Raw genomic sequence first — 20,576 nt, 5'->3', positions numbered from 1 at the left:
TACAGAGTGACTACAGGAAGAGGCTCACACCAATCTTGTAACAAACTGATTATTATTCTGAATCAGTTTGGCCCAGTTGTTAGTGCCTGGATTGACATGTTAGAGGGACAGGTTTGATTCCTGAGCTTTGCAGGGCTTAGAAGGCTGCACACTCAACCCTAACTTTGCTCCGCAGTAACCACTATGGCAGAAGGGAAAGAGGGAGCTATATCAAGCCATCAGAAACCAAGCAGAGCCAACTGATGGCAGGGAGGAAAAGGCCTTGGGAAAGTAAGTTTCCACTGAGGACTGGAAATAGGAAAATTCTCTCTTAAGGCTATACTAATTTATTCCTCAAACAGGAAAAAACAAACAAACAGACAAACAGGCCTTATTGGTGTTCAACGTCCACACCAAAACTAGTGCTAGCTGTGAATACAAACAGCAGAGCATTCCCAATTAAGGTCAGAGAAGTTAGTGTACATGCTAGAGCTGACTGATGTATTTGTTAAATAATAATCCTTTTTTGGTAAGTGAAATGTTCATGAACCAGTCCTGATTTTTTCATGTGTGTTTGCTATTTTTATATAAGCGATGAATAGCTTCCACAAATATTTTTCAAACTATGAGTTATCATTAACGGTTTGCTTTGACTATTTGGTTATCATCGTTCATGCTGCAAGGAGATCTGCCAAAATGACATGGTATTACTTCTGCTCCCTGACTAGATAACTAACTTTTTAAATAGAACAGCAAATGACTACATTGCAAATTAATGGCTGAATAAACTGGCCTAAAATTCATGAAACATTCACAATTTGAAAATATTTTGGTAATTCATGACAGAGGCTGAACACTCAAAATAAGACAATTATTGCCTTGAGCCAATATCTCAACTCCTTTTAAAAACTGTTTAATATTTCTTAAATAAAGAGGAGACATAAATAAGGAAAGATGTCAAAGAGTAAAGAGAGTATCAATGTATATTTCAACACCAAGGACTGAAGTTAACATGACACAATTCCATCTGTAACACACAGCATGCAGAAAAGCAGTTAACATGCATATCTTTTCTAAAGAATTGTCATCATAACTCTTTAGGTTAACTTATTTTTGGAGAAAGGACAATTAAATAGATATTTTGGAATGAGACAACTGTGCAAAAAGTGAAGTTTAAGTATGTTTCTAGATTGTCTGTCATACATATGATATACTATATACATTATTACAGCTGAAGTTAAATGTTAAACTAGCTAACAGTTATAACTAATAGTTAAAACAATTTTAGCTAATAGTTAAATCTAATTATTATTTTATGTATATCTATTTACACATGTATTAATACATTTGGCAATACGTAAACAATTTTGGTTTAAAATAATTTACATATTTATTAGTTATTATGTTTCTCCTTTATAGAGTAGTTTTATTACAAAGATTAATAACAAGACAGTTTTTAACAAACATTATTCTCATCCACTTGTTGCATCATTTATTCTTTTGTACATGGTAGTCGAGATATTTATACGCTCAAGTTTTATGTAGTTTAATTGCAAACATTGGTTATGAGAACCAACTTACTTTTTAAATATAATTATGATTATAATACATGTAATTTCATGAGTTTTATAACACAGAGATAAAAATGGGCAAATAAATGGGCATGGGTCTAATTGCAGTTTAAAAGCTGAATAATTTTAAATATTCTTTATATTTGAAAAACATCTGTAGACTTTCCATCCCAGCTGCCTTAGCAGGTTGATTGCAATCCAGTTTAAATCAGTCTGTGAATGGCCAGAAATGTGTGCATTAGCTGTAGGGTCACCAGGTGTCCGGTTTTTGACTGGAAAGCCTGGTCGAAAAGGGACCCTGGCGGCTCTGGTCAGCACCGCCCACCGGGCCGTTAAAAGTCTGGTCAGAGTGCTGCAGGTCTAAGTCAGGCTAGTCCCTACCTGTCCTGGCACTGCGCTCTGCCCCAGAAGTGGTCAGCAGGTCTGGCTCCTAGGTGGGGAGGCCACGGGGCTCTGCATGCTACCTTCACCCCAAGCACTGGCTCTGCACACCCATTGGCCGGGAACTGCAGCCAATGAGAGTGTTTGGGGGGGTGCCTGCAGGCAAGAGCAGTGTGCAGAGCCTCCTGGCCCCCCTGCCAGGAGCCGGACCTGCTGGCTGCTTCTGGGGCGCGGCACAGACGCAGGACAGGCAGGGATCCTGCCTTAGCCCCGCTGTGCCACTGACCAGGAGCTGCCCGAGGTAATCCTGATCCCCAACCCCCTGCCCTGAGACAGCCCCCTCCTGCACCCCAACCCCTGCTCCAGCCCAGAGCCCTCACCCCCCATTTCACGCCAACCCCCTGCCACAGCCCAGAGCCCCATCCTGCACCCCAAACCCCTCATCCCCATCCCTACCCTACAGCCCACACCCCCAGCCCAGAGCCCATACCCCCTCCTGCACCCCAAACCCCTCATCCCAGGCCCCATGCCAGAGCCCACACCTCCAGACCAGAGCCCCTCCCACACTCCAACCCCCTGCTTCAACCTGCAGCCCCCTCCCACATTCTGAATCCCTCATCCCCCCTAACCCGGAGCCCCCTCCTGCACCGTAAAACCCCTCATCCCCAGCCCCACCCCAGAGCCTGCATCCCCAGTTAGAGGCTATGTCTACAATGCAGAGTTTTGTTGCCAAAGCTTTTAATTAAAACACTCTTGTGTCAGCAGAGTGCATCCACACTAGCAGCTCTTGCATTGACACAGAAAGCAGGGCACTGTGGGTAGCTATCCCACTGGGCAATTGGCCGCAGGGTGCTTTGGGAAGGGTTTGGAATACCTCATGGGACAGGCACAGCGTCACATTATTCCACGGCCATCTTACTAGAAAGCCAGCTGCTTTTCAACTGAAGTGGGGGAGGGGGAAGTATGTGACCGGGTGTGTGTGTGTGGGGAGAGACAGAGACAGTGTGTGTGTTGGGGGAGTGTGTGAGAGAAAGGGTGGGAAGTGTGTATGTGTGAGGCTAGACCCCCAGTCCTGCCCCTTCTGCCCAAGGCCCCACCCATACCCTGTCCCTTCCGCCCCCCCATCCCGCCACAGCCCCAAACTGCCCACCCCACAGCTGAGGAGCCTCGGCTGAACCTCCCCAAGCCGCCAGCCGTCCCACCCTAGCCATGCCAGCTGGCCTGACCTCTGGGCCGCCAGCTGGTCCGAGCACCAGCCAACCCCCAGTCTGGCCCGAGCCTCCCTGGACTGCTGGCCAACCGAGCCCTGAGCTCCAGGCCACCGACCTGATCTGAGCCCCTGCTGGCTTTGGAGGAGAAGAGAAGCAAGGGCAGTGCCTCAGAACAGAGAATGGGCAAGGCCACGGCCTGGGTTAATGGAGACTTAGCCTCCCCTGGCCTATTATATGAGCCACCCATGGTTGTGGGAGTACGTATGTTGGGAGAGTGAGTGTGTTGGCATGCTGTCTCTAAGTGCAGACTGCCGCAGGAAGCAACCAGTCCTGAAGTGGGGAGAGAGGGACATCCCGACATCAGCCCCTGCCTCCCTCCCTGACTCTGTACAGCATAGCAGTCTCTCACATGTACACACACATCTGCCCCGCTTGCCTGCCTCTGTGTTTGTAGCGTGGAAGGGAGAAGCATTCCACATTAATGATTTGCTCTACACAAACGTCTATACTGCCAGAAAAAGCTTTATGGCTCTCGTTAAGGTGGCTTTGTTGCTGAAACTGAAGAGTTTTGTCACCAAAAGTGGCATTGCAGTGTGTACACCTCCACTGTTCTGTCGCCAAAAGCTGCCTTTTAGTGACAAAACTCTGCAGTGTAGACTAGGCGAGAGAGAGAGAGAGAGACAGAGGCACACGCTGACCACTCTGGGATGGGCAATGCAGTCTGAGGGAGGGAAAGGAGAACCTAGCCATGTCCCTGCCTGCTCCAGAGCCTGAACAGTGACACGGAAAAATCTGAATGCAGCTTTGGCTATGCTCATTGACCTCAGAGTTATGCCACTACTGCCCAAAACTGATGTAAGCTCCTAGCATTCCGAGTTCCTCCCTACCTGCCTTGGGCTAGGTCAGAAATGCTACAGCCATTCATGGTATTTGGTGCTTCTGCTTCCAGCCCTGACTAGAAACCATAAGGATAGATGTGTATAACATGAACAATAGATTTTTTTTTAAGTGAACCTCAACCCAGTGGCAGTTTGGCCTATATTTGTATTTTGGGTTAATCTTTGGGGGTAATTAAATATTTTTATTTTATCCAAATCAGTTCACCCATCTTTAACAGAGAACAAACAAGCAGGATAATGGTTCACTACTTAAGAAAAAGGGCTACAATAAATACAGAATGACTGGAATTGTGCCTTAATGAACTTGATGAACCAATCAAAGCACATAATTGAAAGTCCTCCAATGAGATGTAAAGGAAGTCACATAACCCTAACACAATTGAATTTTTGTGAGAAAAATAAGGAGTATAAGGCAAAAAGTACAACCAATGGGAAACTGAGAAATCAGTAGATGTAAGAATCTGGAAACACAGAACACAGTTTACCTATCAGAGTATGGCATAATAAGAATAAATATGTAAATACCATATATCTTCATTTAAAATTACTAACAACCTTCATTTAATAGCTATACCTTTACCATCTAAGACACAAGGGAAGATAATTAAATTTAATAAATACTACCTTGTTTTTGAAGCTGCTTTTGATTTAAGGCTAATGGCAGTTAATGTAATTTAAGAGACGCTGTGGCTTCATTAACAACGTATATGAACTGTTTTCTTTTAAATCAAAACACAGTTAATGAGGAGCTTCTGAATTAGTTGGAAATAAAATTGCACAGTCCTAAAAGTTGTCCAGTTAATTCAATAAGACAATGGGAAGTTTACCTTGTGGGATCAGGCCCTTCACATTCCAACTATTATTTATTATTTTTCAAATTTTAATTTCTATTTTTTTTTTTTTACTTTTGCTATTGCTTTTAACATTTTGAACAATCTTTGTTTTTTAATGTTAAGCTGTATTACATGAGAAAGTGTTCTGGTTAACAGATTTTTGAACATGCAGTAACAGTTATTTGTTTGAATATGATTGTATTAGATAGACTTTCACTTTTATAAGAACATAAGAAAGGCCATACTGGGTCAGACCGAAGATCCATCCAGCCCAGTATCCTGTCTACTGACAGTGGCCAATGCCAGGTATCCCAGAGGGAATGAACCTAACAGGTAGTGATCAAGTGATCTCTCTCCTGCCATCCATCTCCACCCTCTGACAAACAGAGGTTAGGGACATCATTCCTTACCCATCCTGGAAATAGCCATTAACGGACTTAATCTCCATTAATTTATCCAGTTCTCTTTTAAAGTCTCTTATAGTCCTAGCCTTGACAACCTCCTCAGGCAAGGAGTTCCATAGGTTGACTGTGCACTGAGTGAAGAAGAACTTCCTTTTCTTTGTTTTAAACCTGCTGCCCATTAATTTCATTTGGTGGCCCCTAGTTCTTATATTACGGGAACAAGTAAATAACTTTTCCTCATTCACTTTCTCCACACCACTCATGATTTTATATACCTCTATCATATCCCCCCTTAGTCTCCTCTTTTCCAAGCTGAAAAGTCCTAGCCTCTTTAATCTCTCCTCATATGGGACCCATTCCAAACCCTTAATCATTTTAATTGCCCTTTTCTGAACCTTTTCTAATGCCAGTATATCTTTTTTGAGATGAGGGGACCACATCTGTACGCAGTATTAAAGATGTGGGCATACCCTGGATTTATATAAGGGCAATAAGATATTCTCTGTCTTAGTCTCTATCCCTTTTTTAATGATTCCTAACATCCCATTTGCTTTTTTGACTGCCGCTGCACACTGTGTGGACGTCTTCAGAGAATGATCCACAATGACTCCAAGATCTTTCTCCTGATTAGCTGTAGCTAAACTGTATAGTTGCTAAACACTTATGATACCTAAGTGTAAATAGTCAATCAAACAGAAAGGATGTTCTTGCACAATTTTTTAGAAAAGGTACACAAAGACTATACAGAAGTAAACATCTAGGACAGAAGATAAGATTTATATTTCGTTGTACAACATTTGATTTCCTTACCTTCAAAAACCCTAAGAACCTCTTGTTTGATGTATTTTTTCATTTCTTCAAATGAAACTGTGTCAGCCTGATGGAAAAACAAACAGGGGACACAATCAGTAATCTAAAAATGTGGAAACAGAACATGCTGAAAGCAACATGTCTGATGCTGCTGAATAGATACATTTAATCACGGGATAGTGTAGTACACAAAGCAAAACACGTACAGCTTTTGCTAGAGATTAAATACTGAAGAGAAGTTAAAGTGTTTAATTAGCTGCAAAGGCTGTTTATTGCAGGTACATTATAATATTATGAACAATTACTGATCCTATGAAATATAACAGCAACATTTTCAGATTATATCATTAAAATAAGCATGTTTTGTGTTATATGTTTTAGCACAAATTTGTCACTATCAAATCTGTGAAAGACTTTCTAAAGATGTCCAGTAAAGTTGTTTTATCATTCTCACCCTTTGTATGTCACTTGTCTATTTAGATTGTCAACTCTTTGCGGGGAGGGATTGTCTCTTATTCTGTGTTCCTGTAGCACAATGAGATGCTAATCTTGATTGGGGACTAGCTACTTTAGTACAAAAAATAAATAACAATAACAAAAATAATATCATCAATGCTGATATGATGAATAACTCAAACCATAGGAGGGTGAAATATCCATTGTCTGAATGATTGTGTCTTCCAAGTTAATAAATATTCAGAACACAATGGTGTGTGTGTGGAAAAAAACAGATGGCATGTGAATGAAGCAATGCAGCATTAGGAAGTATTTAGTGTTATTTTTAGGTACTAATTTCTGGGGAGAGGGCTGGGATGTGTTTCTTTCTTACATACTTTAGCTTATATTTTAGGTCTTTATTTTATGAAGCTTCACTTATAAAACTAATTGTATTGAGTAATCATCTATCCAATTTGTCAAAAGCAAAATTTAATTAATTGAACTTAAGCTATTTTCAGTCTAGCAGAGGCTACCACAGTTCAGGTAAAGAACACTAACAAACCATCAAACAAAAAAGGAAGACTAAAAATGATGTCCTGATTGTTTGCACTGATTTTTTTTCTTTTGATAACTGAACAATTACACAGCTCAAAGTAACTTCAGTATTTGTGATGTGTTGTACTGGATATGTATGGATTCATTTCTGCTCCCCAGAACACACAGCGTTTATTTCTCTAGGTTCCACCAGCAACCAACCAGAGCTCTTTATTTTCTTACCGGAAGACCTGGAGGACCTGGGGAACCGTGATGACCTGGTGATCCTGGGTAGCCTCTGTCTCCTGGTGGTCCAGTAGGTCCTATAACCCCCTTTTCTCCTGGAAGGCCAGGTTTTCCTCTTTCACCTTGTGGACCTCTGTCCCCTGGAATACCTTGATCTCCCTATTCAAAATAAGAATCATAGAGAAGATTGTTGTTATATATTAATCAACCAATGTGAAAACTCAATCAAGAATGTTGGGAAGAAACTTCTTCTCTCCTGAATGACACTGGATGTCCATTTGGAGAGGTAATCATATTTGGAAAACAATTCAGAAGCTGATGCTTTCTTTGAAAAACAAAGGAGATAATATTCTCTTTTCATCTGTTGTAATGTTTACATTCAATGACAAAGAAAATCATAGGTGTTGGAAGTGGGGGTGCTGGTGGTGCTGCTGCATCCCCTGACTTGACGTGGTTTACATCATATACAGGGTTTACAGTTTGGTTCAATGGCTCTCAGCACCCCCACTATACAAATTGTTCCAGCACCCCTGAAGAAAATGTTGATGTACAAGAATGAAATAAAAGATCATTCAGAAGGATAACACCAAGCATTACTGGGTTTCAGAACATGGTCTCTCTCTAAGATCGATGAAAATAAAATTAAAAGCTCTTGGATCGTTATGCTTGATCAAGAGCCTAGCAGTTTTCTTTCTATCAATCGATCACACTTTTATGGTCCCCTCTGCCATAGTATCTGAGCGCCTCACAATCTTTAATTAATCCTCACAACACGCCTTGAGGTAGGACTATCATCCACATTTGATTATGGGGATGTAAGGCCCACAGAGACTGAATGACTTGCCTAAAATCACATGGGATCAGGTCAAACTATTGAACGACTAGAACCACAGAAAGTCTAACCTTCCTCTCTTTCTCTAGTGAAGACTTACAGCAGACCCTAATAGCAGCAGGTTGTAGAGCAGGGGTGGGCAAACTACGGCCTGCGGGCCGGATCCGACCCATGAGCCGTTTTAAGCCGGTCCACAAGCCCCTCCTGGGGCACCGGGGCGGGGGCCACACCACACGGCTCCCGGAAGCCGTGGCACGGCCCTGCTCTGGGGTGCAGGGTTGGGGGCCGCACCGCGTGGCTCCCGGAAGCAGCCGCATGGCCCCGCTCCATGTGTAGGGGCCCGAGAAGGGACATGCCACTGCTTCTGGGAGCCGCTTGAAGTAAGCGCTGCTCGGAACCTGCACGCCTGAGCCTCTCCCCATGGCCCAACCCCCTGCCCAAGCCCTGATCCCCCTCCCGCTCTCCAAACCCCTCGATCCCAGCACGGAGCACCCTGCTGCACCCCAAACCTCTCATCCCCAGAGCCTGCACCCCCAGCCGGAACCTGCACCCCTTCCCGCACTCCTGATCCCCCTCACGCCCTCTGAATTCCTCGGTCCCAGCCCAGAGCACCCTCCTACACCCCAAACTCCTCTTCCCCAGTCCCACCCCAGAGCCCACACCCCCAACCAGAGCCCTCACCCCCTCCCGCACCCTAACCCCAAATTTGTGAGCATTCATGGCCTGCCATACAGTTTCTATTTCCTGATGTGGCCCTCAGGCCAAAAAGTTTGCCCACCCCTGCTGTAGAGGGTAACACATGAAACAGGGTAGAAGGGATACAAGATACATATAAATAGGCTAACAGGAGTTATACTGTAAAGAGAAAAAAATTGCTAAACGCTAGTAGTTCAATGAAATGTTAAGGGGAGCTGAATACGAATTAGCATTCAGTACAGCAAATATCTACAAGCTGTGCCTAAATGGGAGCTGCACTGGAATTTGACTTGTGTTCTCAATGGGACATTCCTCCCTATTAAACTGAGTGTAGCCATATGATGCATTGCAGAACTCTGTGGGCTGCATTTGTCCCATAGGCCATATTTTGGCCACTTCTGCTCTAGTGCACACAAAAAGGGAAGGGAAAGAAATATATCATAGCAACACAGTTTCTACTTTGCATAATGTTGTGTGGAAGGTTGTTTTTTTATGAGAGTATCCAGTTTTGAAAGCTCATTCTTTAATCTTTCCCTGTTTGCTGTAGAGGATGTTGATAAGGTGGTTCTGCACTTTCTTTGAGAGCGTGTGGCACAAGCTGTCAGAATGGATTTTTTACCTTCAGTCCTTTTGGTATGATGTCCATGTGTTTGCATTTGGAAAGGAAGATGATGTCTGTCTGTATCTGTATGAGTTTTTTCATGAAGTTGATAGATTTCCACTCCATAAGGCTAAATTCAGTGCTTTGCATAATGTTGTGTGACTGAATGCATCCAATGAAGTGAGCTGTAGCTCACGAAAGCTTATGCTCAAATAAATTTGTTCGTCTCTAAGGTGCCACAAGTCCTCCTTTTCTTTTTACAGTTTCTACTGAGTCAGTTGATAATAAATCAGTGGGGTATTTATGTGCCATTGTCATGATACTGTAATAAGGAATATATAGACTTAATATACCAGGCACAAATTAGAGAAAAGAAATACAGTAGACATTTGAACAGATTTGGTATTTGACCTCGATGGTAAAACTATAAGAAATTAAGTGCATATGTTTTTCTGGACTTGGTGTGTTCCACAGTTTCAATTCATCAAAATAATAGCAGATAGAAGAAGTTGTATCCGATGAAGTGAGCTGTAGCTCATGAAAGCTTATGCTCAAATAAATTTGTTAGTCTCTAAGGTGCCACAAGTACTCCTTTTCTTTTTGTTTTTAACGATTTACTTCCCTGAAAACAAAACAAATCAAAGGTCAATGTTTCAGCCAGCAACAGCTTTCCTCAGGTCTTGTGTTTCTGGCTGAGATGTCACTTGATTTGTTTTGTATGAAGGAATTACATCTTTAAAAATGACTGAATATATTTGTTATTAGTTTGCTGAACTTAAGCTGTGGAACAGAATGCAGCAAGTCATGCATTTGGACTGCTAATGAACAACTGATGGCCCTTAAGGGTCACTGACTCTCCTTGCTGAACCACTTAAAATTAATGTTAAGTTACACTATTGGAAGCGACTAGAACAAAGAATTTATTAACTTTTTTGGATGAAATCCTTAATGTACAGTAATAAGAGTAAAGTAAACAAGTTTATTAGATGGATTAATAGACTGCAATACAATGAAGTACTGGTTAACTATACAGAGGTTTGAAGTATTACTCACTCACAGTAAAATTGTAACTGTACATTGTAGGAGTAAGAACACATACTTGAAGACTGCATGATAAAAAGGACACAGAGAAAGGGAAGGATGTACTGTTAGAGATCTCTTTTTATCAGTCATTTGACCAAATCTCTGATTTCCAATGAGTTAGAGCTTATTAATCACTATAATTAGAGCTTCAGTATAAAGACCCTTGTGATTTGTGATATTTTACTGAATTAATTGAAATCATAATGAATTTCTGACTGGGGTTTAAATTGTCGTTGGTAAGTGTGCAGACATAATGAACTGTGGAAAGGCTGTAACTGCAAAAAAACCCCAGTTACCTACCTTTTGTAACTGTTGTTCTTCGAGATGTGTTGCTCATGTCCATTCCATTCTAATTGTGTGCGTGCCCACGTGCCGGCCGTCAGAGATTTTTGTCTTAGTGGTTCCCGTACGGCCGGCTGTGGTGCCCTGTAGAGTTCCGCGCTCATGCTATGGTATATCAGGTGCTGCCAGCCGACACCCTCTCAGTTCCTTCTTGCTGACAGCTCCGACAGAGGGGCAGGAGGCTGGGTAATGGAATGGACATGAGCAACACATCTCGAAGAACAACAGTGATGAAAGGTAGGTAACCGTTTTTCTTCTTCGAGTGCTTGCTTGTGTCGATTCCATTCTAGGTGACTCGCAAGCAGTATCAATGGAGGCGGGCTCAGAGTGCACCGTCGTGGGAGCTTGTAGCACTGATCTGCCAAAGCCAGCGTCATCTTGAGCCTGCTGGGTCAACACATAGTGTGATGTGAACGTATGAATGGACGACCATGTGGCGGCCCTCCTGCTCTTCTGTACTTAGCCATGCAGCAGCCACACCATCAGGTGCAGCAATGCCAGGTTCGGTTGCAGCAGATTGCTGTGGTTCTGGGACAGCAGATCTGGCTGGAGAGGTAACTGCAGCAGGTCAGTCACCGAAAGACTCAGCAGCATGCCGAACCAGTCCTGGCAAGGCCAGGGCTATGAGGATGACAGATGCTTTGTCTTGCTTTACCTTTAGCAGGACCCTGTGGATAAACGGCATGGGCGGAAAGGCATACATCAGCGTTCCTGACCATGGAGGTAGGTGGGCGGCCACCAGATGGATGGCATGCCACACGCAAAATTGTCTGTGAGAACCTGCACCACCTTGCCTCTCAGGTGGGGAAAGAAGGCCTGACAGGCCAGGCGCACCACCTTGAGCTCCCTGACGTTGATATGAAGGGCTATATTATACTGCAGCCAGTGGCCCTGGGTGTTGAGCTTACCCAGGTGGGCCCTCCAGCCCAGGACCGACGTGTCCAAGACTCCGGTGAGCTATGGTGATGGGGACACAAAGGGAACTCCCTGCAGCACTGACTTGGGGTCCAGCCACCAGTCCATGGACAAGAGGACGTGGTTCGGTACCGTGACCACTCGGTCCAGGGGGTGTCTGCTGGGAATGTAAATCATTGCCAGCCATGTCTGCAGAGGTTGCAGATGAAGCTGGGCACGACTGACCACGTATGTGCATGCTGCCATGTGGCCCATCAGCTGCAGGTACGTGTGGGCCGTGGTGATCGGATGCCTCCTTACGTGGACAATGAGATCTAATGTGGCCTGAAAGCGTGCTTCCAGAAAGATGACCCTGGCTCGTGTGGTGTCGAGAACTGCTCCGATAAACTCTATTTGTGGGACTGGCATTACCATGGACTTTTCTATGTTTATTAACAGGCCCAGGTTGCTGCAGGTGGAGTGCACCAGATCGAGGTTTCTTTGCATCTGCTCCGGAGACCTGCCCTTGATGAGCCATTCGTCGAGGGATGGAAAGATCTGGACCCCCGAACATCTGAGGTAAGCTGCTCCTGGCGTCAAGCATTTCATGAACACCCTGGTGGCCGAGGACAGGCCAAAGGGTAGCACTGTGAACTAGAAGTGACGCCCGGCCACTATGAAAAGCAGGAAGTGTCTGTGTCCTGGGAATATGGAGACATGGAAGTAAGTATCCTTTAAATTGAGAGCGGCATACCAGTCCCCCGGATCAGAGAGGGAATAATGGAGGCCAGGGAGACCATGCGGAACTTCAACTTCCTGAGAGACTTGTTGAGGCCACGTAGGTCCAGGATGGGTCTGAGGCCCCGCTTGGCCTTTGGAATTAGGCAGTATCGGGAGTAGAATCCTCTTCCTTCTATATCCTGAGGAACCACCTCCACAGCCTCCAACTCCAGGAGCTTGTTGACTTACCGAACCAGGAGTTGTTTGTGAGAGGGGTCCCTGAAGAGGGACGGGGAAGCAAGGGGCAGGAAGGAGAGGTTTCCAAAAACTGCAGGGTATAGCCTCGAGCTACTGTGTCCAGGACCCAGTGGTCTGACATAACCCGTGACCAGGTTGAGCGGTTGGGAGAAAGGCAGTTGAGGAAAGGATGGGCAGAATCCGTCTGGATGACTGGGGCATCGCTACCGAACACACCTTCAAAACAATCACTTTTGGCCCCTCAGGTACTTAGCGGGTCTGGGCTTGGCAAGTGAGTGGGAGGAAGAAGGGAGGTGATGGCTAAACTCAGCGTCCCTTCTTCTTACAGATCCCTGATGGACTTGCCAAGGTCTCGACGGCAACGGAGGCCAGAATGGCTTTCTGGCAGACTGCGGGGTATGCATGCCCAACGAGCGAAGGGTAGCCGTAGTGTCCTTCAACCCGTGTAGTCTGGCATCCATCTGATCAGAGAACAGCCCAACTCCGTCAATGAGGAGGTCCTGAATTGAGGCCTGTATCTCCTGGGAGAGGCCCGCCGTCTGGAGCCAGAAGCTGAGTCGCATGACCACAGCCAATGCGACCACCCTCGCTGCTGAGTCCCATGCCATCTGCAGGGAACATTTGGCTGCCGTGGTACCTTCCTTAACCAGGGTGCCAAACTCCTGAGCCTGACCCTCAGGAAGGAATCCTGGAACTTTTTAAGACTGTCGCAAAGATCAAAATTGTATTGGCCCAGCAGGACCTGATGGTTCACCACCCAGAATTGTAGGCTAGCTTTTGAATAATTTTTTCTGCCAAATAAATAGAGATTTTTGGCTTCTTTATTTTTGAGAGTAGAGGCAGTGGGAACCTGCTTGTACTTTTCGTTGGCTGCAGACACAACCAGCAAGCCCGGGGGTGGGTGGGTATAAAGGTACTCAAAATCTTTGGTTGGCACAAAATATTTTTTCTCGGCCCATTTTGTGGTGAGCAGGACTGAGGATGGAATCTGCCACAGTGACTTGGAAATCTTGAGGATCCCGTCGTGTATGGGCAGGGGGTCCCAGGCAGGCGTGGAGGCTGAGAGGACATTGAAAAGGATGCTCAGTCATCTCTGCACCTTAAGCCCCAAGTTCTCGGCCACCCACCACAGAAAGGCTTGATGTTCTCTAAAGTCTTCCAGGGGGCTAGCCCAGGAAGGTCCTGCGGGGCCCAATCCTGTCGTTGAGACTGGGCGATGGGCTGAACTGAGCCTCTGTGCCAGAGGAACAACCTTCTAGTTATCAGGGAGGAGCTGTCAATGCCTGAGTCTGTTTACTGGTCAGAGCAACCGGTGATTGCTGGCCAGGCTTAATTGACCAGTGACTGTATCGGGGAGTGTGGTCCTGGTGTTGGGGAGATCAGTGTTGGGGGGACCGGTGTCATGGAAACCAGCAATAAGATGGGCAGCATTCCCATGGTGCCGACAATTGGGACCAACGTCTAGAGGTAGATCAGTGAGAGGGTGAATGATGTTGGTCATAGTATGGGGAGCATCGACCCTGTACCAGACAGTAGTGCCAAGGAGACTGGGAGGAGAGTCAGGGTGACCGAAGACGAGATTGGTACCTGTCTCTGGATTCTCTATGCAGTGGAGATCGATGTTTCTTGTCTGGTGACTGCCGGTGCTCCCACGCCCCTTGAGGGGTCTTAGCGGCAGGCTTGCCTTCTTGGTGAGCCTTAGCCTGTTCCTGAAGCACCAAGGTGGAGACCTGAGCTCTCTCAGTGCCTGGGCTTGGGATGACGATGGTGCAGGCAGGGTTGTGGGTCCCATACCGCTCTTAGGAGTCGGTGGTGGAACTTTAAGGGGGCTACGAGCCCCAGTCGTGGAGGCACGCTTGCGTGGCTCCGGAGAAGGGTGGCAGGCGGACCTGGGCCCTTTGCTGGATGACCCCTGGCCCTTCTTGCTCGGTGCTAGAGACAGCTTTTTAGCTTTTTCTTCGATACTGGCAATGGCGAACAGTGCCGGGAAGAGCCAGGTGCCGGTGATGCACTGTGCATGAAGACTGGGGCACTCGGTGCGGCCTGCGTGAAAGGCTCGGAAGCTGGACAGAGGGCAAACTCCATCTGGAGAGCCCTGAGGTGAATATCCCTCTCCTTTTGGGTGTGGGGCTGAAAGTTCTTGCAGATCCAGCAATGCTACTTGATGTGTGACTCCCCCAAGCACTTAAGGCAGCTGTTATGGTGGTCACCCACAGGCACAGTCCTGCTGCAGTCCGAGCAGGGCTTAAACTCAGGAGCCCGCGGCATGCCCCGCCTGGGTCAAGGTCCCTGCTGTGACCCTAACTATCTAACACTTAACAACTACTTAACACTATCAACAATGTACAAGAGGCCCGAAGGCCCGAAGTCCAAGAGACGAAAACTTCTAGCTCTTGTCAAGCAAGAGAGGCACTCTGACTGACCGCCATAGATGGTAAGAAGGAACTGAGAGGGCATGGGCTGGTGATGCCTGATATACTGCGGCATGAGCGCTGCACTCGAGAGGGTGCCACAGCTGACCCTACTGGTACCACTAAGGCAAATATCTCCGACAGCCACACACGTGGGTGTGCGCACACCTAGAATGGAATCGACATGAGCAAGCACTCGAAGAAGAATCCCCAAACCCTGTAACCTCACCACCCAATATATTAATAAAAACAATGAGGAGTCATTGTGGCACCTTAGAGACTAACAAATTAATCTGGGCATAAGCTTTCGTGGGCTAGAACTCACTTCATAAGATGCATGGAGTGGAAAATATAGGAGCAGGTATAAATACATAAAAAGATGGGAGTTGCCTTACCAAGTGTGAGGTCAGTCTAATGAGACAATTCAATTAACAGTAGGATGCTAAGGGGGGAAAATAACTTTTGTTGTATTCTCTTCGCAAAAGAATAAATGGACACAAATCTGACATCAGGAATTATAACATTAAAAAACCAGTAGGAGAACACGTCAATCTCCCTGGTCACTCAAAAACAGGCCTAAAAGTGGCAATTCTTCAACAAAACAACTTCAAAAACAAACTCCAACGTGAAACTGCAGAACTGGAATTAATTTGCAAACTGGACACCATCGCATTAGGCCTCAATAAAGACTTGGAGTGGTTGGGTCATTACAAAACCTAAACCTAATTTCCCCCTACTGTTACTCACAACTTCTTGTCAACTGTTTGAAATGGGCCACTCTCATTACCACTACAAAGGTTATTTTTCCTCCCTTGGTATCCTACTGTTAATTGAATTGTCTCATTAGACTGACCTCACACTTGGTAAGGCAACTCCCATCTTTTCGTGTATTTATACCCGCTCCTGTATTTTCCACTCCATGCATCTGTTGAAGTGGGTTCTAGCCCACAAAAGCTTATGCCCAAATAAATATGTTAGTCTCTAAGGTGCGACAAGGACTCCTCATTGTTTTTGCTGATACAGACTAACATGCCTACCGCTCTGAAACCTGTCACCAATCTATCAATGTAACCTGTCCCAAACTGCTAACAGTAGTGCACATTTAAGACATCAGAGTGGCACAATAACATTCTCTTATAGTTATGTATTCAGAGAATACATTAACATGATGTTTTTAGATAGCTTCTCTGTCAGTATTACTGAAGCACATTAATTTGCAACCATTTAGGTTCTCATGGAAGTCTACTGAGCATGCGTATTGTATTTTTGGGTGAAAACAATATAATACATCTGAAGGCGGCTTTGCTGCACATGCATAATTAATCCAGCTAATTCACCTTTGTAAGGTGTGCAAGTATTTAACAGCGCAGAAAACTGTGGGGTCCTGGTCCATGGCTAGTTGCCCAGATGCTACTAATAAATAATAAATGCAATGAAGGTTCCAGTGGAATCCTTGTCTCAGTCATTGTGGAACTTGTAAGGGGGGAAGAGACTAGGAAAAGGATTATGCCTGCTTTGAAGGATGTGGCTGAAGAAGCCCAGCGCTGATGCAGTTTAGGAGCTCTGCAGAGAGTGGAGACAAAAGTGCTTTCTCAAGTACGAAGCATCTAAGATTTATAGGAGAGGGCTTCTCTCTTGCAGACTTCCTAAAGCATACAGGAAACGACTGGAGCATCTTGAAAAATCTAAAGTAGGGGAAGGATCCTGATGTCATCCCCAGATACAGATCTCCTACAATCTTCATAAAATGGGCTCCTTCCTGATTCTAATGGGAGTTCTGCTTGAATAAGGACTGAAGGATCAGGCACAATGTACTAGTTTTTCCTTGGCAAACTGAATGCCAGAGAAGCATTCTAAAATGAGACTGATGAGAAAATCCTGTTCTGGAGTGAGTGTACTGAAAGCTGGAAGAAGAATAACCATCAGTATGATTTCTCTTTTTTAGATTGAAGTTGGGCCTGGAAGAAACTTCAACAGACCCAATTCTGCTTTGCCATCATTATGAATTCAAATTAGACTATGAACAAAATAGGAACCTGAAATAAAGTAGATTTACAAGAAGCCTGATTTAAGAGTTTCAGTGACACAAATATATATATAATTACCATTTTACTGGTTTAGAATTAAGTAGTTTAAGCCTGGATAAGGGTTTCACCAAAAAATTTAGAAATGCTGATTTCTCTTTGACAAAGGTTCTATTGCAGGGCACAGGTGATCTGATAGAAGCACTTCTGGGAGTCTACAGTATTTTAATAATACCACAGCAATTTAAAAATACTATAATACTGGGCATATTCTAACTTAATAAAAAAAGTGATTCTGAAGTTCTACCAATAAAATTACATCAAAAAATTACTGAAGTCCTGAAATAGCATTTTTTTAAAAAAAACAACTGGTTATTTCACAGGATGCCAACATGGTTCTGGTCTGGGTGCATGAGTCAAATCAGATGACAGAGCCAGATGAAGTGACTTAGTCATTAGGATTTATAAATGCCATCCAGTGCCATCTCAAGTTGTATGCCATTTATAAAGTACCTATCATTGCAGTGTCTAATCACCTAAGGTGAATGTACGGTTATCTCAGCCTACATGCACCCACCTTGGTCCCATTCCTTCTCAAACTGGACTCTACAAATCCTCAGATATGAAATCCTCAACACTATAAACATTTTCTCCTTTTCATTCTGCCCTTGAAGGATTAATGCTTCTCTTATTTTATAATCATTACAGCTGCTCTCAACCTGAAGAAGGTATATTGGTGCTAGGAATGAGAGAAATCAAGGGAGGCAGTTGCAAGAATGAACTGACTTGTGCTATTTTCTGTAATCATTGCAATCTCTCTTACAGGAGCAGGGCTTTAATACCTAACTCCAACTAAATTTCTCCTCTCCAATTGGCACTGCAGATCTCTTATCTGCAATGCAGACTTCTATTGTACATTCTGCAATTGTTCCACATACTAATCTCCAGTTGACATCAATGGGACTAGTGTTTGCGGATCAACTGCAGAATTTGAAAAAGGGATTCTAAGAGAGGAGGCTAATTTCATCCTCATTGTGTAAACACAGAAGTACAGTGGGTACATTCACGGTCCTTCTGTTTTACAAGATTGTGAGAGGTTCTTTATAATTAAAATGGCAAGTACCACTGGAACCATCATTATCTCTAAAAAGTGAATGAATGTTTTAAGTACGGCTCTTCCACACAGTGCACATGGAGATAAGTTGTGCTCCAAGAAGAGCAGCAGAAGCAGGCATAATTGCTCCTGGGCTTTTTTGTGGGCAAAGGTATACAATCTACTCTATCCGCTAGGATGGAACTGATTTCTCCCCCTAGTGTCAGAGTCCAACTCTGGTGCAGAGAGGAGCAAGGGCCATGACCCCCACCCCTTTTTAGTATCTTACTCCTTAGTAGCAGAGTGTACGCAGCACAGGAATGTCTACTGTGCAGAATGGTGAAGCTGAAGCTGCTTCTTGTGGGCTCCTCTGCCCCAATGCAGCCACGCTGCTCAGAATCCCGTCAATTATATTTAAGTACTGCTAGAACAAGTTGACACTTTCAAAGAGTCAGAAAAGTTGTAAGGGCACCCAATGTATGTTTTAGTGTCCAACCTTTGTTTGGGTGGCCGTTTCCTTTATCTCAAAGGATACTAATTGTATGGAGAATCAATAAAATTAAAGAACACCGTAAAGGTCAAGGTATAGTAATATAACACTGTAGATAGTGGAACGTTTAATAAGAAGGTGGCTCATAAGTTTCATTTGGGTCCTTTATTTTTAAAGGCGAGAATAGAAAATTGCAAAATGTTAATCCACACAGGCGGAAATTGTTTTAAAAATGACACAAACTTCATTCTTTCTCCACACTATAATCTTTAGTTCCTCCTCACAAGTTACCCTAGGGCAGTGGTGGACAACCTCTGGTCCATCAGGGTAATCTGATTGTGGGCTGCAAGACATTTCGCTGACGTTGACCGTCCGCAGGCACAGTCCCCCGCAGTTCCAAGTGGCCGCAGTTCGCTGTTCCCACCCTAGGGACAGGATTTTCTGATTCTCCAACTAAAATGTGTTGTTGATGATGTTACACTGCAATTGTGGGGCTTTATTTCTGAGGAACAGAGACACATCACCAGTGGAGAACTGCTGATGGAGACAGAACTAGAACTAGCATTTTTGGGTGAGCCTGCAAAATAATTTTTTGTCACCTCCCCAAAATATAACTGATTCCAGGGCACGATAATCACACTGCTATGCATGGGGCTGCCTAAGTGAGATGATTTCTTGACTGCCTGACTCAGACTTAACTGAATCATTTTATATAAAACATATGTGTGTGCTGGGTTCCTGGGGAGTGAAGGGGGGAACCTTTATTGCTCCCTCAACTGCCCATTGCTGCAGTAGAGCTTCGCTGCTTGTTCCTTTCCAACCTAGTGATTGATTTATATTGTCAAGGCCATCTTTGCTGGGAAAAAATGTTACAAACCTTTTTTCTTCACAAATGCTGAATTTTTCCTCTAAAATTCTAGTTCCCCAATTCAGGGGGGCCTCTGGTCCTGAACTTCTCACGACCTAAAAGCCGACACTTACAGAGTTCTCACAAAAAATATTTGTTGCTTTTGTCTCAAAGATTTAAAAGTATATTAGACAGACATCTGGATGTTCTCCAAAGTGCAAAGTCAAATAATGGTATATACTAGAAAGGATTATTACACCAAGACTTACACGTTCTCCTTTGGGACCTCTGTCACCTGCTCTTCCCATCTGACCCTGAAAATAATTTTTTTTGAAAATGTAAAATACCTTGCTTAACAACTTGATTATACATTAATTTATTAACACAGCTGAAAGTAACTGTCTAGGACCAACAGTTACATTACCTGTGAAATATGAAATATATTAACATTCCAAATTATAAAAGGAGTACTTGTGGCACCTTAGAGACTAACAAATTTATTTGAGCATAAGCTTTCGTGAGCTACAGCTCACTTCATCAGATGCATCTGATAAAGTGAGCTGTAGCTCATGAAAGCTTATGCTCAAATAAATTTGTTAGTCTCTAAGGTGCCACAAGTACCCCTTTTCTTTTTGCGAATACAGACTAACACGGCTGCTACTCTGAAACCATTCCAAATTATGTTTTCCTACCTGAGGTCCTGGCAATCCATCTTTTCCATTTATTCCCTATAAAGAGAAAACTATGTTTTAACAATTTACTATAACCGCAGGTAAATAAATGCGTTAAAAAATAAGAAACAGGCAAGAAAAACTTTTAGATCTGTGATGGCACTAATAAATATTTGTAAAGATAAATAGCTGAGTCAGACATTTGTGTTTTGGTGACGGCTGAAGTCAAGTGTAAAGAGCTGGAAGATGTGACGGACAAGAAAGTTTGAGCTTAAACTGCACTGCCACAACATGCTAGATTGGAGATG

At 44.1% G+C, this 20,576-nt stretch overlaps 1 protein-coding gene across 4 annotated transcripts in view; it reads right to left on the bottom strand.

Moving 5' to 3' along the window:
- The window catches only part of COL19A1 (collagen type XIX alpha 1 chain), a 339,106-nt gene that overhangs the window by 23,514 nt on the left and 295,016 nt on the right, over positions 1 to 20,576 (bottom strand). For all 4 annotated transcript variants that reach the window (XM_048846009.2, XM_075126514.1, XM_048846011.2 and 1 more), the window contains 4 exons: positions 20,290 to 20,325; positions 19,867 to 19,911; positions 7,304 to 7,465; positions 6,089 to 6,155 (listed from right to left, as the gene is read on the bottom strand). In XM_048846009.2, coding sequence (XP_048701966.2) covers positions 6,089 to 6,155; positions 7,304 to 7,465; positions 19,867 to 19,911; positions 20,290 to 20,325 — 310 coding nt within the window. The remainder of the gene's footprint in view (positions 1 to 6,088; positions 6,156 to 7,303; positions 7,466 to 19,866; positions 19,912 to 20,289; positions 20,326 to 20,576) is intronic.

This window comes from Caretta caretta, chromosome 3 (assembly GCF_965140235.1).
Source record: "Caretta caretta isolate rCarCar2 chromosome 3, rCarCar1.hap1, whole genome shotgun sequence".
Taxonomy (NCBI): Eukaryota; Metazoa; Chordata; order Testudines; family Cheloniidae; genus Caretta; species Caretta caretta.
Note: the sequence above shows the minus strand (reverse complement) of the source record. Positions and strands in the feature narration are given on the sequence as shown.